The following is a 24,796-nucleotide window of genomic DNA, read 5'->3' as shown; positions in this document are numbered from 1 at the left end:
TTCTAGTAAGAAGACTAAGAAAAGTTTGGACAACTTTCAGTCCTCACAGATGATAGCATGCTTGGCTCCCCTAACCAATAAATGGGAAGTTTCCATGTGAAATGGTTCTGAGGATGGGTTCTGATCACATGGATGAATTAGACTGAACCCTATGAAGTACCTAATGCACGCTAATTTTTAATTCATAGAAAACAGAAGCCCCTGGCTGGTGTGGCTCAGGGGCTTCTGTGGCAGCCTGTGCACCAAAAGGTTGCTGATTTGGTTCCTGCTCAGGGTGGGCCAGGTCCCTAGTAGGGGGCAAATGAGAAGCAACCAATTGAGGTATTTCTTTCATATTGATGTTTCTCTCTCTTTCTCCCTCCTTTCCCTTCTCTCTAAAACTAAATAAATAAAATCTACACACAACTGAACATGTGATTATCAACTATAAAAAAGAAGATACAAGTATGCATCATGGTTATACATATTACTTGTAATATAGACGGATACACACACACGTGTGTGTTCATTTTGTCCCCACCCTGCCTCTGTGTGCCTACAGAATTGGTACCATTTAGGTCTCTATTTCTAAAAAGCTAAAATAGGTGGAAAAACACAAATTCTTAGTGCAGCTGTGAAGAGGTCTGAAATTCTGGGAATATAAGTCGAAAGTGTGGATTGAACTAGGAAACACAGGTAAAATCCTTAGTCTACTACCCAGATATTCACCAAAATGTTCAGCACTGTCACAAAAGACAGCTTGTGGACTTTTCTGGTTTTGGAGCTATTGTGGCATCAGGTAGCTTTAAAAGGCCACCAATTCCTAGAGTGTCCCTGAGGTTACAGCTGTAGGTCAATGGGACTTGGCAGGTTCACAGGAAGAGAGTCACATCATTCCAACATCTTCTCAGCACTGGAGTCTCATGTTTACTTCAGGTGACACAATTGATCCAGGTTTTCAGGGCTCACATTCCAATTCTGCTGCAGTGAATTGTGTATTCACTGGACTAGTGTACAAAGTCTCCCTCCATGCTCATTGAGATCTAACCTCCCAGAAATGGGGATTTTGCTTTTCCTGTTCACTGTGGCATCTCAGTCCTTAGTAGAGGGTCTGACACAGGTTTCTAATAATATGCATTGTGGTATATCTGCTCAAACTCTAATAAGTCTGAAACATACACACGTTCATATATACATGCACACAGAGGGTAAACACAGTAAAACCTGAAACATTGGGGAATCTAGATTAAGGCCTTTCCAAGAATTCTTAATGCCATCGTTACAACGTTTCTGTATCTCTAAAATCATTTCCAAATAAAAAACTGAAAAATCCTCGTCCCAGCTGGCACATGCCCAAAAAGAAAGGACTCCGTGTTCAATCAATAATGGCCGAATGAAACAGTGAACACATCCTGCTTCTGTTCAATGAGGTCTTGTTGGCTACTTATGGGTTTCAATGATTTCCAGGAACCACAATGGGTTACTGTGGAGATGGATACTTTTACAGGTCTAACAAATGAATAAACGTGTAGAAAAAAATTCATGATTTTCCCCAAAATTACAGTACGAGATGTGATGGTCCTAGTTATTTTTCTAGGTTCCTGAGATTCCCAAACCTCCTCCATCCTCGGCAGACAGAAGAGCAGCATGAGGCCTGAGAACCAGAGCAGTGTGTCCGAGTTCCTCCTCCTGGGGCTCCCCATCCAGCCAGAGCACCAGGGTGTGTTCTTCACCCTATTCCTGGGCATGTACCTGACCACGGTGCTGGGCAACCTACTCATCATCCTGCTCATCAGGTTGGACTCCCACCTGCACACGCCCATGTACTTCTTCCTCAGCCACTTGGCCTTCTCTGACATTTCTCTGTCATCTGTCACTGTCCCTAAGATGCTCATGAACATGCAGACTCAGCAAATATCCATCCCTTATGTAGGATGCATTTCTCAGTTGTACTTTTTCATACTTTTCGGTAGTCTTGACAATTTCCTTCTGGCAGTGATGGCATATGACAGGTACGTAGCCATCTGTCACCCTCTACAGTACACCACCATAATGAGGGAGGGGCTGTGTATGTTGCTGGTGGCTGCCTCCTGGATTATTGCCTGTGACCATGCACTGTTGCACACCCTCCTGTTGGCCCGACTGTCCTTCTGTGCCAACAATATCATCACCCACTTCTTCTGTGACCTCACTGTGCTCCTGAAGCTCAGCTGCTCAGATATCTCCCTCAATGAGATGGTCATCTTCACTGAGGGAGGAATGCTTTATTTTCCACCTTTGGCTATTGTTTTGGGCTCATATATCTGTATAGGGACCATCATCCTGAAGGCTCCCTCCACTAAGAGACTCTTGAAAGCTTTTTCTACCTGTGGCTCCCATCTCCTTGTGGTGTCTTTATACTACGGGACACTTGCTGTTGTTTACTTTTTGTCCTCATCATGGGATTCCAAAAACATAATTGCTTCAGTCATGTATACAGTAGTTACCCCCATGCTGAACCCCTTCATCTACAGCCTGAGGAACAGAGATATAAAGCAGGCCTTAGAAATGTTTGTCAACAGGGTTAATTTACTTAAGTGGAAATCACTAAATCCTCTTATTGCAGTCAGGAGCACAGTGAGGCACATGTCCTAACACTATTGTAAGGTGGGCATATGCCCACAACTTTAACAGAATATGCATTCTGTTGTCAAATGTTAGTGTTATTAACAAGACAATGAGGTCAGGTTTGATACTGGGATTATTTATAATTCTTTATTCCTAATTAACACTTTTCACTTCATCATCTCTTATAAAGTATGTGTCTGGCATGAGAGCAAGAGTTTGGGGGCAGCTTCCTCCCAGAGGGAAGTGCAGGTGGATCCCATGGTATCCATGTACTGTGACAATAAAAAGAAAAAGCTGGAAACAAAGTCTTAAGCTGTAGTTCATGTGTCACTAACAGTGGTATGAGTTCAAGATTCTGCCACCACTTGCCACATATCCAAAGATTCAGCAAATACGTAAACACTGAGGAAAAGGGAAGTGATGCCTTGCTCTCACAGGAAAACTGTTATGTGCTTGGAAATGCAGAGGCTGGAGAGAACTCTCTGGTGTCAACCTAGAACTGGAGATATCGATTCAAACTCATGGGTCTTAAAAATTATACATTGATGGAAATTTGTATATGTCAACATCTATCCTGTTCCCACCCCTCATTCTTCCTGATCCACTCTGTATGGGTAAACATTCCTTAAGTTTCCTAGTTCCTAGTTTTTACTTCTGTTTCTTTTACATATATTTCCTACATGGCTCTCTGAGGTCATTTAGAATGCTTGTGAGCAATGAACATACCTAAAGCTTCAAAATGAATCAAAGGGTTGGATTTTAACTCAAAGAATAAGAATCCATGACCATAATAAATAAGTATGTAAATAAATAAATAAATCAAGGAAATGAATGGGGAATAAGGGGAGGTTTCTTCTTATAGGAAAATACAACTAATAAAAATACAAGATGATAGAATTGGAGAATCACCATCTGGTGACCACATTTGCAAAATTTTGTCATGTAACAATCACCAATGGATGTTAAATATAGTCAGTATAAGGTTAAGATGGAAAAAGCTATGATTGTCTAGTTTCTAACTATCTACCCAAATGATATCTATTAACTACAAGGTGAACATAGTAACTTTAAAAAATGGTAAATTTGCAACAGAGAACCTGGCAGACACTATCTTGGCCATTTGATCAAGGATAAAAACACTAGCAATTGGAAAAATTAATATGACATGGTTTCTAATAATATGCACTTTGGTATCTCTGCTGAAACTCCAATAAGTCTGAAACATACATACGTTAATATATACATGCACACAGAGGGTAAACATAGTAAAACATTAAACATTGAGGAATCTGGATTAAGGCCTTTGCATGAATTCTTCATGCCATTTTTACAACATTTCTGTATCTTTAAAATCATTTCCAAATGAAATGCAGAAAAATCCTTTGTCCCAGCTGGCACATGCCCAAGAAGAAAGGAGTCCAGGCATCACTGGAATCAGGGTCACTGTCCCCTGGGACTCCAGCCCCTCTGGCTCTTGGACAGCCAGCTCCCTAAAGGACAGGCAGAAATTAGCCACAAGCTTGGGGACTGGGTGTCAGTCTCTCATTCACAAGGGTTATTTTTGAATCATTTCTCTGGAGCTGTTGAAACAAAATGAAAGTCTGTAGAAGCACCAAGGCCCCAGGCATTTCTTCTGTTTGTGGAATAAAAAAAACACTGCAATTGTGTTGCCCTGAGGAGCTGGGCACAGTTTGAAGCAGGTGTCTGAACTCACCGAAGAGGAGCACAGGTCAGAGGGGCTGGATGTCTGAACCTGGGAACATGTCTGCCTGTGTGCCAGTAGGATCATATGTGACAGTCTGCATCCATGGCTCTGTGTCTCTGTGAGGCTTCAGGTACTGTGTATGCTCTTGTACATGCTGTTTGATAGTTGTATGTGTGTGCACATGTGTGCAAATGTATTTGCTGTCTATCTGACTCAGTCTGGCTCATTTCCTGAGTTAGACCTAACCTGGCCCTATTTTAGCCCATGTACACCAAGTTACCACAACCCTTGTGTGTGAGTAGGGACTCCTGATTCATGCCTGTGATTTTAAGTACTTGTATCACAGCTGAGCATCAGAGGTGACATTGTTGGCTCTGCTGCTGGACAAGAAGATGCCTGACCTCAGAGGAGCCAAGTCAGGTCAGAGAGGGCTCACACCTCTGCTCAGCTGAATGTGCTGCTGCATGTGTGAGCTGTGTCTGTGGGTGACACATGAGTGTGTGAGAGCAGAAAGGTGTATTTTTTGTTTACTCTGTGTGTATGTATGTTACCATGTGTGTGACCACGTGCATGGGATGCTGGTGCTGGTTTAAGAAGTGCACCGGTGAGTGAATAGGCTTCACTGCCCCATGCTGACAGCCTTCCTCCAGGAAGGGGATCAGTGAGAAGGGGCAGAAGCATGCCCACTTTTAATAAGAGGGTGTGTGCTGCTTGTTGTAGAGAGTGTGTGGCTGGGTGTGCATATGTGTTCTTTGTGTGTGTTTCTGATGAAATTTTTAGATTTTTGTGGTTGGTGTAGTTTTGGTGATGTGTCTATAATGTCTAAGTTTTGTATATGTGGTGAATTGAGTGTTTACCAGGTGTGTCATGAGTCAGGTGTGTTGATGTGCATTGCCATTGTGTTTGCAGGTGAATGGCCCATCACTGTGTGTTGTGTATGTCTTATTTTGTGTTATTTATGCCTTGTATGTATGTATTTGGGCAAAAAATTCATTTGTTTTTTCCATAAGATGGCTCTTATTGTATTTAGTTGGCTTTCATTTTTTGTTAGACTGTATTGTGACAGCTGTCATATCAGTGTGCATTTTAAAAATCCTTGTCAAAATTGTTGCGTTTTTGTGCATCCATTTTAATACTGGAGATGGGGGAACATACCCAACATTTTCAGCATATTATGTTTAATTACTTCAAGGAAGGTAACAATGCAACTGAATGAAACATTGAAAAAGATGTGTGCAGTGTATGGAGAAGGTGCTGTGACTGATTGAAAGTGTCAGAAGTGGTTTGCAAACTTTCTTGGTACTACTGACATTTAGTCAAATACTTCCTTGCTATGGGGCTGTCTTATGCATTGGAAGATATTTAGCAGCACCCCTGGCCTCTATACACCAGAAGCTAATAGCAAGAAATAGCAAGATACTCAAAATATCCACATCAAGAAATTTATTGAACATATAAAAATGTCTTATTTTACAGAAAGAAAGGTAACAGATTTTTTGGCCAATATATGAATGTTTATGAGCTGAGCCACATATTGCCTCTCCTTCCTTTAGCATGGGAAACTGGTCACAGGTGACAGAAATTGACAAATCAGCACTGGGTGTGTGTGTGTGATCTGCATCCAGGACCTTCAGTGTTTCCTTAAGTGGCCTCATTCTGGAGCACCATTAGCTCAAGTAACCAAACGGTAAGCAACTCTGTTTCTTAGACCAAATCGGCTATCAGTTTCATGTAGCTGAGTATGCTCAGCATTTTGCAACCATTTAGTTTTATTAAACGTTGAGATCTCCCATCAAAGAAAGAAAGAAAGAAAGAAAGAAAGAAAGACAAGACAAGACAAGAAAAGGACAAAGAAAACTCCTCCAGGCATTGTGCTGCGAATGTATTGGGCAGAATCACCATCAACTGGTGGTGAGACCTTGGAAAGCTACTTCAATCCTAGGCCTCATCTTCCACATTCATAACGTGGGAAGAATTATACTGGCCTTTTGAATCTTACAGAGGCCCTCAGAAAATAGTGCATGAACAGAAGTTCATGTACAGAATTTTTTGGCAGTTGAAATGTATATAAAAATGAAGGAATGAAATTTTCTAGTAAGAGGACTAAGAAAATAAAATTTTCTAGTAAGAGGACTAAGAAAAGTTTGGACAACATTTGGTCCTCACAGATCATAGCTTGCTTGGCTCCCCTAACCAATAAATGGGAAGTTTCCATGTGAAATGGTTCTGATCACATGGATGCATTAGACTGAACTTCATGAGGTAGCTAATGCATGCTAATTTTTAATTCATAGAAAACAGAAGACCCTGGCTGGTGTGGCTCAGGGGATTGAATGGCAGCCTGTGCACCAAAAGGTTGCTGATTTGGTTCCTGCTCAGGGTGGGCCGGGTCCCTAGTATGGGGCAAGTGAGTGGCAACTAATTGAGGTATTTCTTTCATATTGATGTTTCTCTCTCTCTTTCTCCCTCCTTTAACTTCTATCTAAAAATAAATAAATAAAATCTATACAAAACTAAAAATGTGATTATTAACTATAAAAAAAGAAGATACAAGCATGCATCAAAGTAATATATATATCATCTGTAATATAGACGGATACACACACACGTGTGTGCTCCATTTTGTCCCCACCCTGCCATTGTGTGCCTACAGAATTGGAATCACTTATATTTCTATTTCTTAAAAGCTAAGTACGTGAAAGACCACAAATTCTTAGTGGGACTGTGAAGAGGTCTGAAATTCTGGGAATTTGGTCAGGTGTGTGGATTTAACTAGGAAACACAAGCAAAATCCTTAGTCTGGTATCCAGATATTCACCAAAATGTTCAGCACTGTTACAAAAGAGAGCTTGTGGACTTTTCTCGTTCCAGAGCTATTGTGGCATCAAGTGGCTTTAAAAGGCCACCAATTCCTAGAGTGTCCCTGAAGTTACAGCTGTAGGTCAATGGGACTTGGCAGGTTCGCAGAGTGTCACATTGTTCCTACATCTTCTCAGCACTGAAGTCTCATGTTTACTTAAGGCAGACAAAATTGATCCCAGTTTTCAGGGCTCATCTTCCAATTCTACTGCAGTGAATTGTGTATTCACTGGATTGGGGTACAAATTATCCCTCCATGTTCATCCAGATCTAACCTCCCAGAAATAGGGACCTTGCTTTTCCTGTTCACTGTGGCATCTCAGTCCTTAGGAGAGGTCCCAACACAGACTCCATGTTCCATAAGTAATGGACGAATGAAACAGAGAACACCTCCCACTTCTGTGCAATGAGGCCTTGTTGGCTCCTCAAGGGTTTCAATGATTTCCAGGAACCACACTGGGTTACTGTGGAGATGCATACTTTTACAGGTCTAACAAATGAATAAACGTGTAGAAAAAATTCATGATTTCCCCCCAAATTACAGTATGAGACGTGATGATCCTGGTTGTCTTTTCTAGGTTCCTGAGATTCCCAAACCTCCTTCATCTTTGGCAGACAGAAGAACAGCATGAGGCCTGAGAACCAGAGCAGCGTGTCCAAGTTCTTCCTCCTGGGGCTCCCCATCAGGCCAGGGGAGCAGGGTGTGTTCTTCACCCTGTTCCTGGGCATGTACCTGACCACGGTGCTGGGCAACCTGCTCATCATCCTGCTCATCAGGATGGACTCCCACCTGCACACGCCCATGTACTTCTTCCTCAGCCACTTGGCCTTCTCTGACATTTCTCTGTCATCTGTCACTGTCCCTAAGATGCTCATGAACATGCAGACTCAGCAACAATCCATCTCCTATGTGGAATGCATTTCTCAGTTGTATTTCTTCATATTTTTTGCTACTCTGGACAATTTCCTTCTGGCAGTCATGGCATATGACAGGTACATGGCCATCTGTCACCCTCTACACTACACCACCATCATGAAGGAGGGGCCTTGTGTGCTGCTGGTGGGTGCCTCTTGGATTATTGCCTGTGACCATGCACTGTTGCACACCCTCCTGTTGGTCCGATTGTCCTTCTGTGCCAACAATGTGGTCACCCACTTCTTCTGTGACCTCACTGTGCTCCTGAAACTCAGTTGCTCAGACATCTCCCTCAATGACCTGGTCATCTTCACTGAGGGAGGAATGCTTTATTTTCTACTTTTGGCTATTATTTTGGGCTCGTACATCTGTATAGGGACCATCATCCTGAAGGCTCCCTCCACTAAGAGACTCTTGAAAGCCTTCTCTACCTGTGGCTCCCATCTCCTTGTGGTGTCTTTATACTACGGGACACTTGCTGTTGTTTACTTTTTGTCCTCATCATGGGATTCCAAAAACATAATTGCTTCAGTCATGTATACAGTAGTTACCCCCATGCTGAACCCCTTCATTTACAGCCTGAGGAACAGAGATATAAAGCAGGCCTTAGAAATGTTTGTCAACAGGGTTAATTTACTTAAGTGGAAATCACTAAATCCTCTTACTGCAGTCAGGAGCACAGTGAGGCACATGTCCTAACACTATTGTAAGGTGGACATATCCCCACAACTTTAACAGAATATGCATTCTGTTGTCAAGTGTTAGTGTTGTTAACAAGTCAACAAGGTCAGGTTTGATACTGGGATTATTTATAATTCTTTATTCCTAATTAACACTTTTCACTTCATCATCTCTTATAAAGTATGTGTCTGGCATGAGAGCAAGAGTTTGGGGGAAGAATCCTCCCAGAGGGAAGTGCAGGTGGATCCCATGGTTTTTTGTTCATGTGCTGTCACAATAAAAAGAAAAAGCTGGAAACAAAGTCTTAAGCCATACTTTGTGTGTCACTAACAGTGGTATGAGTTCAAGATTCTGCCACCACTTGCCACATATCCAAAGATTCAGCAAATATGTAAACACTGAGGAAAAGGAAAGTGATGCCTTACTCTCACAGGAAAACTGTTATGTGCATGGAAATGCAGAGGCTGGAGAGAACTCTCTGGTGTCAACCTAGAACTGGAGATATTGATTCAAAATCATGGGTCTTAAAAATTATACATAGATGGAAATTTGTATATGTCAACATCTATATTGTCAACATTTATCCTTTCCCACCCCTCATTCTTCCTGATCCACCTTCTATGGGTAAACATTTCTTTAGTTTCCTAGTTCCTAGTTTTTACTTATGTTTCTTTTACATATACTTTCCACGTGGCTCTCTGAGGTCATTTAGAATGCTTGTGAGCAATGAATACACCTAAAGCTTCAAAATGAATCAAAGGGTTGGATTATAACTCAAAGAATAGGAATCCATGGGTCCATAATAAATATGTATGTAAGTAAATAAAGAAATCAAGGAAATGAGTGGGGAGTAAGGGGAGATTTCTTCTTATAGGAAAATACAACTAATAAAAATACAAGATGATAGAATTGGAGAATCACCATCTGGTGACCACATTTGCAAAATTTTGTCATGTAACAATCACCAATGGATGTTAAATATAGTCAGTATAAGGTTAAGATGGAAAAAGCTATGATTGTCTAGTTTCAAACTATCTACCTAAATAACATAAATTAACTATAAGAATAACATAGTAACTTTAAAAAATGGTAAATTTGCAACAGAGAACCTGGCAGACACTATCTTAGCCATTTGATCAAGGATAAAAACAGTAGCAATTCGAAAAATTAATATGCCGTGCTTTCTAATAATATGCACTTTGGTATCTCTGCTGAAACTCTAATAAGTCTGAAACATACATACGTTAATACATACATGCATACAGAGGGTAAACATAGTAAAACATTAAACATTGGGGAATCTGGATTAAGGCCTTTGCATGAATTCTTCATGCCATTTTTACAACATTTCTGTATCTTTAAAATCATTTCCAAATGAAATGCAGAAAAATCCTTTGTCCCAGCTGGCACATGCCCAAGAAGAAAGGACTCCAGGCATCACTGGAATCAGGGTCACTGTCCCCTAGGACTGCAGCCACTCTGGCTCTTGGACACCCAGCTCCCAAAGGGCAGGCAGAAATTAGCCAGAAGCTTGGGGACTGGGTGTCAGTCTCTCATTAGTAAGAGTTATTTTTGAGTCATTTCTCTGGAGCTGTTTAAACAAAATGAAGGTCTGTAGAAGCACCAAGGCCCCAGGCATTTCTTCTGTTTGTGAAGAAAACGCTGCAATAGTGTTGCCCTGAGGAGCTGGGCACACAGTTTGGAGTGGGTGTCTGAACTCACCAAAGACGAGCACAGGTCAGAGGGGCTGGATGTCTGAACCTGGGGACGTATCTGCCTGTGTGCCAGTAGGTTCATATATGACAGCCTGTGTCCATGGCTCTATGTCTCTGAGAGTCTGCAGGTACTGTGTATGTTCGTGTACATGCCGTTTGATGGTTGCATGTGTGCACATGTGTTTATCTTCTATCTGACTCAGTGTGACTCTTTTCCCGAGTTAGACCTAACATTGTCCCATTTTAACCCATGTACACCAAGTTACTAGACTCCTTGTGTGAGTAGGGACTCCTGATTCATGCCTGTGATTTTAAGTACTTGCATCACAGCTGAGCATCTGAGGTGACATTGTTGGCTCTGCTGCTGGACAGGAAGATGCTTGACTTCCCAGGAGCCAAGGTCAGGTCAGAGAGGGCTCACACCTCTGCTTAGCAGTATGTGCTGGTATGTGTGTGAGCTGTGTCTGTGGGTGTGCACAAGTGTGTGAGAGCAGGAAGGTGTATTTTTTGTTTACTCTGTGTATATGTTTGTTACCATGTGTGTGACCATGTGCATGGGATGTTGGTGCTGGTTTAACAAGTGCACCTGTGACTGAACAGGCTTCACCGCCCCATGCTGACAGGCTTCCTCCAGGAAGGGGATCAGTGAGAAGGCGCAGAAGCATGCCCACTTTTAATAAGAGGGTGTGTGCTGCTTGTTGTAGAGAGTGTGTGGCTGAGTGTGCATATGTGTTCTTTGTGTGTGGTTTTGATGCAATTTTGAATTTTTGTGGTTGGTGTGGTTTTGGTGACGTGTCTATAATGTCTGAGTTTTGTATATGTGGCAAATTGAGTGTTTACCAGGTGTGTCATGAGTCAGGTGTGTTAATGTGCATTGCCACTATGTTTGCAGGTGAATGGCCCATCACTGTGTGTTGTGTATGTCTTATTTTGTGTTATTTATGCCTTGTATGTATGTATTTGGGCAAAAAAATCATTTGTTTTTTCCATAAGATAGCTCTCATTGTACTTAGTTGCCTTTAACTTCATTTGAGAGAATTTTGTTAGATTGTTTTGTGACAGCTGTCATATCAATGTGCATCTTAAAAATGCTTGTCAAAATTGTTGTGTTTTTGTGCACCCATTTTAATACCGAAGATGGGAGAACATACCCAACATTTTCAGCATATTATGTTTAATTACTGCAAGGAAGGTAACAATGCAACTGAATGAAACATAAAAAAAGATGTGTGCAGTGTATGGAGAAGGTGCTGTGACTGATTGAAAGCGTCAGAAGTGGTTTGCAAAGTTTCTTGTTACTATTGACATTTTGGGCAAATACTTCTTTGCTGTGGGGCTGTCTTATGCATTGGAAAATGTTTAGCAGCACCCATGGCCTCTATAGACCAGAAGCAAGTAGCAAGAAATAGCAAGATACTCAAAATATCCACATCAATAAATTTATTGGTGAACATATAAAAATGCCTTATTTTACAGAAAAAAAGGTAACACACTTTTTGGCCAACCCAATATATGAATGTTTATGAGCTGAGCCACATATTGCCTCTCCTTCGTTTAGCATGGGAAACTGGTCAGAGGTAATAGGAATTCACAAATCAGCACTGGGTATGTGTGTGATCTGCATCCAGGACTTTCAGTGTTTACTTAAGTGTCCTCATTCTGGAGCACCATTAGCTCAAGTAACCAAACGGTAAGCAACTCTGTTTCTTAGACCAAATCGGCTGTCAGTTTCACGCAGCTGAGTATGTTCAGAATTTTGCAACCCGTTAGTTTTATTAAACTTTGATATCTCCCATCCAAGAAAGAAAAGAAAAGAAAAGAAAAGAAAAGAAAAGAAAAGAAAAGAAAAGAAAAGAAAAGAAAAAGACAAAGACAAACAAAGAAAATCCCTGCAGGCATCCTGCTGTGTGAATGTATTGGGCAGAATCACCATCAACTGGTGGTGAGACCTTGGAAAGCTACTTCAGTCCTAGGCCTTATCTTCCACATTCATAACGTGGGAAGAATGATATTGGTCTTTTGAATCTTACAGAGGTCCTCAGAAAATAGTTAGTGCATCAACAGAAGTTCATGTACAGAATTTTTTGGCAGTTGAAAAGTATATGAAAATGAAGGAATGAAATTTTCTAGTAAGAGGACTAAGAAAAGTTTGGACAACTTTTGGTCCTCACAGCTCATAGCTTGCTTGGCTCCCCTAACCAATAATAGGAAGTTTCCATGTGAAATGGTTCTGAGGATGGGTTCTGATCACATGAATGTATTAGACTGAACCCTATGAAGTACCTAATGCATGCTAATTTTTAATTCATAGAAAACAGAAGGCCCTGGCTGGTGTGGCTCAGGGGACTGAATGGCAGCCTGTGTACCAAAAGGTTGCTGGTTTGGTTCCTACTCAGGGTGAGTCGGGTCCCTAGTATGGGGCAAGTGAGAGGCAACCAATTGAGGTATTTCTTTCATATTGATGTTTCTCTCTCTCTTTCTCCCTCCTTTCCCTTCTCTCTAAAAATAGATAAATAAAGTCTACACAAAACTAAAAATATGATTATCAACTATATAAAAAGAAGATACAGCCCTGGCTGGCGTACCTCAGTGGATTAGTGCGGGCTGCGAACCAAAGCATGGCAGGTTCGATTCCCAGTCAGAGCACATGCCTGGGTTGCAGGCCACGGCCCCCAGCAACTGCACATTGATGTTTCTCTCTTCCTCTCTTTCTCCCTCCCTTCCCTAAAAATAAATAAATAAAATATTTTTTTAAAAAGATGCAAGTATGCATCAAGGTTATATATATCACCTCTAATATAGACAGATACAAACACACGTGTGTGCTCCATTTTGTCCCCACCCTGCCGTTGTGTGCCTACAGAATTGGTATCATTTGTTTCTATTCCTTAAAAGCTAAAATAGGTGAAAAAAACACAAATTCTTAGTGCGGGTTATGAAGAGGTCTGAAATTCTGGGAATTTAAGTTGGGTGTGTGGATTTAACTAGGAAATGCAGGTAAAATCCTTAGTCTACTACCCATATATCCACCAAAATGTTCAGCACTGTTACAAGATAGCTTGTGGACTTGTCTGATTTCGAAGCTATTGTGGCATCAGGTGGCCACCAGTAAAAGGCCACCAATTCCTAGAGTGTCCCTGAGGTTACAGCTGTAGGTCAATGGGATTTGGCAGGTTTACAGAGTGTCACATCATTCCACATCTCGACAGCACTGAAGTCTCATGTTTACTTAAGGCAGACACCACTCATCCCAGTTTTCAGGGCTCATCATCCAAATCTGCTGCGTGAATTGTGTATTCACAGGACTGGGGTACAAATTACCCCTTCATGCTCATTGAGATCTAACCTCCCAGCAATGGGGACGTTGCTTTTCTTGTTAACTGTGGCATCTCAGTCCTTAGGAGAAGTCCCAACACAGACTCCATGTTCAGTAAGTAATGCCTGAATGAAACAGTGAACACCTCCTGCTTCTCTGCAAAGAGGGCTTCTTGGCTGCTTATGGGTTTCAATGATTTCCAGGAACCACACTGGGTTACTGTGGAGATGGATACTTTTCCAGGTCTAACAAATGAATAAACGTGTAGGAAAAATTCATGATTTTCCCCAAAATTACAGTATGAGATGTGATGGTCCTGGTTGTCTTTTCTAGGGTCTTGAGATTTCCAAACCTCCTTCATCCTCGGCAGACAGAAGAGCAGCATGAGGCCTGAGAACCAGAGCAGCGTGTCCGAGTTCCTCCTCCTGGGGCTCCCCATAAGGCCAGGGCAGCAGGGTGTGTTCTTTGCCCTGTTCCTGGGCATGTACCTGACCACGGTGCTGGGCAACCTGCTCATCATCCTGCTCATCAGGCTGGACTCCCGCCTGCACACGCCCATGTACTTCTTCCTCAGCCACCTGGCCCTCACTGATGTCTCTTTCTCATCTGTCACTGTCCCTAAGATGCTCATGAACATGCAGACTCAGCAACAATCCATCCCCTATGTGGGATGCATTTCTCAGTTGTATTTTTTCATACTTTTCGGTAGTGTTGACAATTTCCTTCTGGCAGTGATGGCATATGACAGGTACGTGGCCATCTGTCACCCTCTACTCTACACCACCATCATGAGGGAGGGACTGTGTGTGCTGCTGGTAGCTGCCTTATGGATTATTGCCTGTGCCCATGCACTGTTGTACACTGGCCTCTTGGTCCAACTGTCCTTCTGTGCCAACAATGTTGTTACCCACTTCTTCTGTGACCTCACTGTGCTTCTGAAGCTCAGCTGCTCGGATATCTCCCTCAATGAGTTGGTCATTTTCACTGAGGGAGGAATGCTTTATTTTCTATCTTTGGCCATTGTTTTGGGCTCATATATCCATATAGGGACCATCATCCTGAGGGCTCCCTCCACTAAGAGACTCTTGAAAGCCTTCTCTACTTGTGGCTCCCATCTCCTTGTGGTGTCTTTATTCTATGGGACACTTGCTGTTGTTTACTTTTTGTCCTCATCATGGGATTCCAAAAACATAATTGCTTCAGTCATGTATACAGTAGTTACCCCCATGCTGAACCCCTTCATTTACAGCCTGAGGAACAGGGATATAAAGCAGGCCTTAGAAATATTTGTCAACAGGGTTAATTTATTTAAGTGGAAATCACTAAATCCTCTTATTATAGTCAGGAGCACAGTGTGGTACATGTCCTAGCACTATTGTAAGATTGACATCTCCATAGAAGTTTAATAGAGTATCCACTCTGTTGTAACGTATTAGTGTTCTCAATGTGTCTACAAGTCATGTTTGCTACTCAGGTTATTAATCATTCTTCATTCTTAACTGACAATTTTTCTTATCATCTCTTCTAAGCAACATGCAAAGTCTTATGGCAAATACACTGCAGAATTATAATTGTGGATTTGTCTTTTTCTCCCTTTAGTTTTGTCAGTTTTTTCTTATGTACTTTTACACTGTTTTATTGAGGACACACTGATTTAACACCATGATCCACTCCTGCTGAACTTTTTTTTTTGAACTGATTCTTATGCCGACTTTTGTTGGCTTCAAGCTGATTGCATGCATGTCTTCCCAACATACATTCAGTGGCATCTTGTTGGTAGAGTGCAGTGAGCCATGATCACAGTATTTTCTGTATAAAAATTGGCATGTGGTATATAAAGTAAGGCTTTTAACAAAAGAGACAGACTTTAAAAAAAAACTATGGTACATTTACATGACAGAATACTACCTAACAGAAAGAAAGATGGAGCTCCTCTCCTTTGCAAGAGTATGGATGGAACTGGAGCAAATTATACTAAGCGACATAAGCCAGGTGGTGAGGGACAGATACCATACAATCTCACCTTTAAGTGGAACTTAATCTACAAGACAAACAAGCAAGCAAAATATAACCAGAGACATTGAAGTTAAGAATAAACTGACAGTAACCAGAGAGGAGGTGGGAGAAGATAATGGGGAAAAAAGGGGAAGGGCTTTCAGGAACAAGTATAAAGGACACATGGACAAAACCAAGGGGGGTTGGAATCAGGGGAGGGAGGTGGTGATGGCTGGGGTAGGAGTGGAATGGTGGGGGGGGGGGAATACAGACATCTGTACTCGAATAACAATAAAATTAAAAATAAATAAATAAATAACAACAATAATAAATGAACAGCACATGACTTTCTTTATAATTCAGATAGATTGCTAGCAAATGGTCCTACCGTAATACCTTATGCACTTCTCACATTGGTATAGGTACCTTATATCTACTCTTTATATACGTGTGTGTGTGTGTACACACACACAGATATAGAGATAGGGATACTCCATTACAAAGTTAGTAAAGATTCCACTTCCATTCTCTTGTGCTTAGTATTTACATGGTATTTCTTTTCCCTTACTTTAAACTTTTCTATGTCCTTACACCTGTGAGGTGTTTGTTGTTAAAAGTGTAAAGTAGGAATTTGCTCTTCTTATGTACAGCAACAATTATTTTATTTCTGGAGAATTTTATCCATTGACACCTAATGTAATCATAATATATTTGTATTTATATTTTCTGTATTACTAGCTTTTATTTGACACATCTGTTTCATATTGATTCTCTTTTGATTATTTATATATATATTTTGCTATTTGATCTCCTTTCTCTTATTACTTGTAAGTTATTATTCTTCTATCATTCTTTTCTGTGCTTTATGCAGAAATTACCACCTTCTCTTTAATTTTTTAATTGTAGTTTATTTTACAAAACATGAAATTGACCATTCTGGCCATTTGAGGTACACAATTCAGTGGCATTTAGGAGACTCATCACCAATATCGCATTCTAGAACCCCTACAGGAAACTCTAACGAGCATCAATGCAACTGACTATTTTGCAACTGTGAAAAAAAACAACAAAAATATCTATGAATCAATGTAGAGAAGTATGACGATATATTGTTAGATGAAAAAAGCAATGTGTAAAAGAGCAATTATAGCATGCTACATTTTTTGTAAAATAAAGGAGAAACAAAATATACATATGTCTGCCCATTTGAGCAGAAATAAACACAGAAAGAATAAATCAGAAACTGATAAGAATATTTATGTACAGGAGTGGGAACAGAAGAGATGGGGAAATGAGCATAATTATTTGTATAGTTTTGACTACGCTGTCTATTGCCACAAAATAAAAATAGAAGAGGTGGTGCATAAAGCATAACAGAATAAAGAAAACAAAGGAACCTAACTATATTTGAAATTAGTATCATAATTAGATGAAAAAGATAAATAAAATGACTAACAAGCAATTCTTGAACCCTGAATTTTACCTTTATACTAACACAATAAAAAAACTGGAAACAAAGTCTTAAGCTGTAGCTAGTGTGTCACTAACAGTGGCAGAAGTTCAAGATTCTGAAACAACTTCCCATGTATCCAAAGATTCAGCAAATAAGTACACATTGAGGAAAAGGGAGTGACTCCTCTCTCACGGGAAAGTTGCTATGTACATGAAAAAGGAGAGTCTGGAAAGAACTCTGTGGTGTCAAACTAGAACTAGGGACATCAATTTGAACTCATGGGTTTAAAATATATACATAGATAGAAATTGATAATGTTGCGTATCAACAGGTACACTGCTCCCATACTCTGCTGTTTCTGTCCCTCTCCTCACCCACCTCAAATGGGCAAACATTCCTATACTTTCTTAGCTTCTAGTTTTTACTTTTTGTGTTTCCTTTTCTAAAATTTATTTTTTGGGTTTTTTTCCATTACCATTTATCCCCCTTATATCCTCTTCCACCTCTAACTACCCACTTCCTCCTAGCAATCACCACACTGTTGTCCATGCCCATGAGTCATTTTTTTCTTTTTGCTTGATCCCTCTAGCGCATACCACCCTCTTCCCGAGAGTTGTCATCTTGTTCTCTATCTGTGAGTCTGTCTCTATATTGCCTGTTAGTTTGTTCATCTGTGATATTGTCCTGTAATTTTTTATCTACTGGAGCTCAGGGTAAAGTGGCTTTAAATGAAAATTTTATGCATTGGACCTTTATGAGGCTTTCTGAGTCTACAGCTGTCCCTTCCTGGCATATAGAAACCCTGCTGCTTTTCCCAGCTGGATGGTATCTGGGTTCCTTACTGGCTCTGGTGCTGTAGGCTGGGGAGCCCAGCGTGGGGTCTAAAACCCCCACTCTCAGGGGAACACCCTGGCCATTGTGATATGTCCCTCCAGAACTTCAGCCACCACCCATGGGAGCCCAGCCAGCCCTTACATGCTTCCTCCACTCCCTGCCAGTCTCATTGTGCTGAAGTTATTTCTTCTGTCTGTCTGTGGTTGTAAGGCTTCTCTCTACCTAGTGTTCACTTGCTTATTCAGGACAATTTCTCTACAATGTAGTTGTAATTCCAGGTTGGTTTTGGGAGGAGGTTAGTGTAGCTTCCATTTACTCCTTTGCCATCTTGAATCTCTGGACCACAATTCTGTTTCTGTTCTGCTTGATTTTTAGATTCAATTGTTGATAGTTATGTATTTATTGCTATTTTAATATTCATAGTTTTGATCTTCTTTTTCTTAAATAAGTCCCTTTAACATTTCAAACAATAATGGTTTGGTGATGATGAACTCCTTTAGCTTTACCTTGTCTGGGATGTGCTTTATCTGCCCTTCAATTAAATGACAGTTTTGCTGGATAGAGTAATCTAAGTGTAGGTCCTTGCTTTTCATCACTTTGAATAATTCTTGCTAGTCCCTTCTAGCCTGCAAAGTTTCCTTAGAGAAATTAGCCTGCAATCTTATGGGAACTCTTTTGGCGGTAACTATCTGCTTTTCTCTTGCTGTTTTAAAGATTCTCTCTTTATCTTTAACCTTTGGCAACTTAATTATGATGTGTCTTTGTGTTGTCTTCTTTCCATCCATCTTGTTTGGGACTCTCTGTGTTTTCTAAACTTGTATGTCTATTTCCTTCACCAAATTAGGGAAGTTTTCTCTCATTATTTTCTCAAATAGGTTTCCAAAGTCTTACTCTTTCTCTTTTCCTTCTAGTACCCCTATTGTAAGAATTTTGGTATGCATGAAGTTGTCCCAGAGGCTCCTTACCCTATCCTTATTTTTTTGGTTTCTTTTTTCTTTTTGCTGTTTTGATTAAATGTCTTTTGCTTTATTTTCCAAATCATAGGTCTGATTCTAGTCATCCACTCCACTGTTGATTCCCCCAATAAATTGTTCTTTATTTCAATTCGTGTATCCTTAGTTTCTGATTGGATCATTTTTATGCTATTAAAGTACCCTCTGAGTTCCTTGAGTATCCTTATGACCAGTGTTTTTGGACTCTGTAGCTAATAGATTATCTCCATTTTGTTTAGTACTTTTTCTGGAGTTTTGTTCTGCTGTCTCATTTTGGCCATATTTCTTTGTTTCCTCATGTCACCAGCTTCCCTGTGTTTGTTTCTATGTAGTAGGTAGAGCTGCTTTGACTCCTTGTCTTGGTAGCATGGCCTAGTGTAATAGTTGTCCTGTAGGGTCCAGTGGCTCTGCCTCCACTCTTACGCAAGCTGGGTACTCAAGGTGCACTCTCTGTGTGGGCTGAGTACTTCCTTCTCCTGCAGCTGAGTATTGGTAGCTGTAGGCAGATTAATGGGAGGGATTTGCCCAGGCCAATCAGCTGGTAGAACTGGCTGTGATCACTGGCTACCAACCACTTCTCTCTGTGGCTTGTAGAGGTGGTGGTGTTCCAGTGTGGTCTATAACTGTCCACTGGGAGCACAGGCTCTGGGGTTCCTCAGGTGATACAGGCCAAGTTCAGCCACCACCTGTATTCTTCCTGGGGCCACTTGACATAAGCTATAAAGTGATCTGCAGATGGCTGCTGATAATGCCAGTCCTAGGACCTCTTAGCAAGAGGTAAGGGGTTTGGGCTCATCTGTTGCTTTGAGCAGATTTAGAAAGGTTGGGAGTTTGTGCCTACCTAAGCCATTTATATGGGAAAGCCACTGTTAACAGCTTGGTGGGTCCATAAGTTGGATAGGGCATAGACTTAGGTGATCACCAGGGATAAGCAAAACATGTGAATCAGGTAGCTGGAATCAAAGATACAGTGCTACCACACTGTGGCTTTGTAAGGGAGAGGGCTCAAAAAAGGAACAATGGCTCCTACCAGAATGAAGCTGACCCCAGTTTTCACCCTGATGCCAGATGCTTCAGTTCTTCTCCCTATGCCAGTGGTGCCCTTCAAGCTGCTGCCCCAATGCTGGAGCCCAGAGGGACTAAGTTCAAGTAAGATTATATGCAGTGCAAGGCCCTTTAAGAGGAAAGGCCCAAGAATCCCACAGTTTCTTCCACCAACCCAACTGCCACTTATTTTTATAGCCAGAAGTTATGGGGACTTACCTTCTTGGCACTGAAACCAGAACCATTGGCTGGGGAATCTGGTGTTGGGCTGGGATCCCTCGCTCCTGAGGTCTTCCTCCCAACTTTTATCCACCACACATGTGGGACCAGCCTATTCTTCATCTCCAGTTCTCCATGTCTCCACCCCTCCATCCCTCCTACCTATCTGGATGAATGTGGTTTCTTTAATTACTCAGTTGTCTGACTTCCATACAGTACGATTTACTTACAGTTCTGATTGATAGTTGTTCTGTAATTTAGTTGTAGTTTTGCCCTGGTTTTGCAGGGAGGTGAGCTCTGTTTACCTATGCCTCCATCTTGGCCACAAGTCCTCTAATCATGTGGTTTTTATCCTTCATTTTGTTTATGTAGTGAATCACATTTACTGATTTGGGAATGTTGTATCAACCTTGCATTCCCAAAATAAATCCTATTTGTTCATGGTGGATTATCTTTTTGATGTCTTGCTGTATTTGGTTTGCTAATATTTTATTGAAGATTTGAGCATCTATGTTCATCTGGGATATTGGCTTATAATTTTTTTGTAGTGACCTTATCTGGTTTTGAAATTAGTATAACGCTGGCCTTGTAAAATGAGCTTGGACCCTCCTCTTTAATTTTTTGGATTTGTTTGAGAAGGAGAGGTGTTAGTTCTTCTCCAAATGGTAAAATTCAGCTATAAAGCTATCCAGCCCAGGGCTTTTGTCTGTTGGGAGTTTTTTGATGACCACTTCAATTTTACCTGGTGTAATCTGTCTATTCAGATTCTCTTATTCTTCCTGATTTAGTTTTTTAAGATTCTATGTTTCCCTGGCTGGCATAGCTCAGTGGATTGAGCACGGGCTGGGAACCAAAGTGTCCCAGGTTCGATTCCCAGCCAGGGTACATTCCTGGGTTGCAGGCCATAACTCCCAGCAATCGCACATTGATCTCTCTCTCTCTCTCTCTCTCCTTCTCCCTCCCTCCCTTCCCTCTCTAAAAATAAATAAATAAAATCTTTAAAAAAAAAAAATTGTATGTTTCTAGGAATTTCTCCATTTCATCCAGGTCGCCCAATTTATTGGCATATAGTTAGTTGTTCATATTTTCTTACAATCTTTTGTATTTTTCTGGTGTCAGTATTCATTTCTGATTTTATTTGGGTCTCTTCTCTTTTTTTCTTGATGTGTCTGTCTAAACACTTGTTAAACCTGTTTATCTTTTCAAAAACCAGTGTTGGGTTAAACATCATTTATATCATATTTTAGACTTTATATACTTCTCTGATCTTTATTATTTCCTTCCTTCTACTCACTTTGGGCTTTGTTATTCTTTTTCAAGTTCCTCTAAGTGTAAAGTTAGACTGCTTTTCTTGAGTTTTTTCTTATCTTGAGATAGGCCTGTAATACTATGATTTCCATCTTAGGAATGCTTTCCCTGTGTCCCACAGATTTTGGGTGGTTGTGATCTAATTTTTATCTGTTTCAAGGCATCTTTTGATTTCTTCCCTGATTTCACTGTTGACCCATTCACTGTTGTCCCATTCACTGTTTAATCTCATGTTATTTAGATTACATGTCTCTGTATATTTTTCAGTTTTTTTCTTATGATTGATTTCTAGTTTCACAGCATTGTGGTCAGAGAAGATGTTTGATATGATTTCAATCTTCTTAAATTTACTGAGACTTATTTTGTGTCCAAATATGTGGTTTATCCTAGAAAATGTTCCATCTGCACTTGAAAAGTATGTACAAGGTTTATCTAGAAAAAGTTGAGCCATTGTTAATATAACAAGAAATCTTTACATAAAACTGGTATCACCTGGCTGTGCACTGAAATGAGCATGCTTGAACAATGATGATTTCACTGTATCAGTCAGTGGGGGCAGTAGACACTGTTGAGTGAGCACGTGTACTGTATGACTTTTGCATTCAAAATAACTGAGTTATTTTGTATCAGTGAACCTGCAATGAACCTGCATCAAATTTTGTGTGAAGCTTGAACATCTCTCTCTGTTAACTATTTGGATGATACAGAAGGCCATAGCTATGGGCAACTGTTGGTTGTCATCTTCATCACCACAATGCACCCACTCGTGCATCAAGTCTCATGCAAAGTCTTTTGGTGAAACATCCAATCACCCAGTGACTCAGCCTCCCTATAGCCCAGATTTTGTGCCCTGCACCTTCTGGCTTTTCCCAGAGAGATTTCAGACCATTGATGAGATTCAGGAAAATACAATGGGGTAGGTGATAGAGATTGGAGAGGTTGGGAGATCCCAAGTTACCTACTTTGAAGGGGACTGAGCCATCATTGTCCTATGTACAATGTTTCTTATATCTTCTTCAATAAATGTCTATTTTTCATATTTCATGGATGGATACTTATGGGTAGACCTTGTATATTTTGCTGCTTTTGGGTGAAATGCTGTGAAGACATTAATTAAATCCATTTGATCTACTGTGTTAAGGGTGCTGTCTCTTTGATTTTCCGTCTGGAAGATCTGCCCACTAAAGTCAATGGAGTGTTAAAATCCCCAACTATGACTGTATTTCTGTCAATCTCTCCCTTATGTCAAGAATTGCTTTACATATTTAGGTGCTCCTATATTGAGTGCATGAATTTTACTAACATTATATTCTCTTGCTGGATTGTGCCCTTTATTGTTATCTTGTGTCCTTTTGGTTTCTTACTATAACCTTGGTTTTAAAGTCTACTTTATCAGATATGAGTATTGTGACACCAAGTTTTTTATTACACTTTTATAAAACTCTACTACAGATTTATTCTTTTAGATTTAAACAGTTAATTATATTTTAATGTGACTTAAAATTAACAGCATTTGTTTTATATGTATCCACATGTTTACTATTTCTGATATTCTTCACTCAGATTTCAATTAAAACCATTTTCTTCTGCCTGACAGCCTTTCTTTACATGTTTTTTGGTGATGAATATTTTCAGCTCTTTTACATCTGAAAGTCTTTTTTTAAACCTTTATTTTTTTCAATTTATTTTATTTCCCCTTCCTTTATGTCTTACTACTCTGAGAGATGTTGCTTCATTGGCTTCTCGCTTGAATACCATGAGAAATATGCTGTTATTCTTATCTTTCTTTAAAATGTATACCATCTCCTGAGTCTACTCTCAAGGTTTTCTTTTTATCACTGGTTTATTGGGTTTTATTGTAATTTTTACATTTAAAAACCCACTTGAGCCCTAGCTGGTGTGGCTCAGTGGATTGAGAACCAGCCTGCAAACCAAACTGTCACCAGGTTAGATTCCCAGTCAGGGCCCATGCCTGGGTTGCGGGCCAGGTCCACTAGTAGCATGGGTGCAAGAGGGAACCACACATTGATGTTTTCTTACCTCTCTTTCTCCCTCCCTTCCCCTACCTCTCTAAAAGTGAATAAATAAAATCTTAAAAGAAACCCCACTTTACTGAAGCATGATCAGCTATAGAAAGCTGTACATATTTAATGCATATAACTTGATAAATTTAGAGATTAAGTATACACCTATGAAGTCATCACTACAATATATTCCATAAACATATGCACCCTCAACAAATTATCAGTAAACCAAATTCAACAACACCTTAAAAGGATTATACACCATCATCAGCTGAGATTTATTCCAGGGATGCAAGGATGGTTCAACACCAGCAAATCAACCAGTGTAATACACTACATTGACAAAATGAAAGATAAAACCACATGATCATCTCGATAGATGTAGAAAAGGCACCTGGCAAAATTTCAAAATCACTAATCATTAGGGAAATACAAATCAACACTACGATGAGATGCCACTTGACACCCATTAAGATTATTATTATTTTTTAAAAATAGGAAACAACACATGGCAATGAAGAAGTTATAATTCTTGCACACTAGCAGGAATGCAAAATGGTACAGCCACCATGGAAAACATAATTAAAGGTGAAAGTAACCCGTGTGTCCATTGACAGATGAATGAATAAACAAAATATTGGCATATGTATATATAAAATGAAATATATTATTTAGCCTTATAAATTGTGATACATGCCAAAACATGGATAAACCTTGAAGATATGCTAAGTGAAAAAAGCCCAACCTAAAAGGGAAAAGGTTGTATGTTGCCACTTATATAAAATACCTAGAAAAGTAAAATGCATAGAGACAGAAATTAGAACGATTACCAGGAGGTGACGGACTGGGGAATGGGTAGTTACTGTTTACTGAGTACAAAGTTTCAGTGAAGAAAAAGTGGTGGAGATGGAGAGTGGTGACAGCTGCACAATAATATGAGTACTTAAAATCACGAAACTGTACACTTAAAAATAATTCAAATGATAAATTTCTTGTTATGCATATTTTACCACAATACAATAAAAGGGATTAAGAAAAATATACCATGAAAACACTAATCAAGAGAAAATTGGAGTAGCTATTTAAATGTAAAAGCTGATTTCAGAACAGAAAAATTATCAGGAATAAAGAGTGCTTAAAATTACATAA

At 40.1% G+C, this 24,796-nt stretch overlaps 3 protein-coding genes across 3 annotated transcripts; all 3 read left to right on the top strand.

Annotated features, from left to right (window-relative positions):
* Positions 1–1,450: 1,450 nt before the first annotated feature.
* LOC114489761 (olfactory receptor 1J4-like) lies at positions 1,451–2,623 on the top strand. Its single transcript, XM_028503642.2, has one exon. The coding sequence runs from the start codon at positions 1,627–1,629 to the stop codon at positions 2,611–2,613; it is 987 nt and encodes a 328-aa protein (XP_028359443.1). The 5' UTR covers positions 1,451–1,626; the 3' UTR covers positions 2,614–2,623.
* Positions 2,624–7,778: 5,155 nt separating this feature from the next.
* LOC114489760 (olfactory receptor 1J4-like) lies at positions 7,779–8,909 on the top strand. The gene has a single exon (XM_028503641.2). The coding sequence runs from the start codon at positions 7,779–7,781 to the stop codon at positions 8,763–8,765; it is 987 nt and encodes a 328-aa protein (XP_028359442.1). The 3' UTR covers positions 8,766–8,909.
* Positions 8,910–14,122: 5,213 nt separating this feature from the next.
* Positions 14,123–15,737, top strand: LOC118498654 (olfactory receptor 1J4-like). Its single transcript, XM_036017280.1, has one exon. The coding sequence runs from the start codon at positions 14,162–14,164 to the stop codon at positions 15,146–15,148; it is 987 nt and encodes a 328-aa protein (XP_035873173.1). The 5' UTR covers positions 14,123–14,161; the 3' UTR covers positions 15,149–15,737.
* Positions 15,738–24,796: the final 9,059 nt, after the last annotated feature.

This window comes from Phyllostomus discolor, unplaced genomic scaffold (assembly GCF_004126475.2).
Source record: "Phyllostomus discolor isolate MPI-MPIP mPhyDis1 unplaced genomic scaffold, mPhyDis1.pri.v3 mPhyDis1_scaffold_32, whole genome shotgun sequence".
In the NCBI taxonomy this organism is placed as follows: domain Eukaryota; kingdom Metazoa; phylum Chordata; class Mammalia; order Chiroptera; family Phyllostomidae; genus Phyllostomus; species Phyllostomus discolor.
This window is presented reverse-complemented; position numbering and strand designations above follow the sequence as displayed.

Excerpts from the sequence above, each read along its gene's own strand:
- LOC114489761 (XM_028503642.2), top strand. The coding sequence starts at position 1,627 with ATGAGGCCTGAGAACCAGAGCAGTGTGTCCGAGTTCCTCCTCCTGGGG.
- LOC114489760 (XM_028503641.2), top strand. The coding sequence starts at position 7,779 with ATGAGGCCTGAGAACCAGAGCAGCGTGTCCAAGTTCTTCCTCCTGGGG.
- LOC118498654 (XM_036017280.1), top strand. The coding sequence starts at position 14,162 with ATGAGGCCTGAGAACCAGAGCAGCGTGTCCGAGTTCCTCCTCCTGGGG.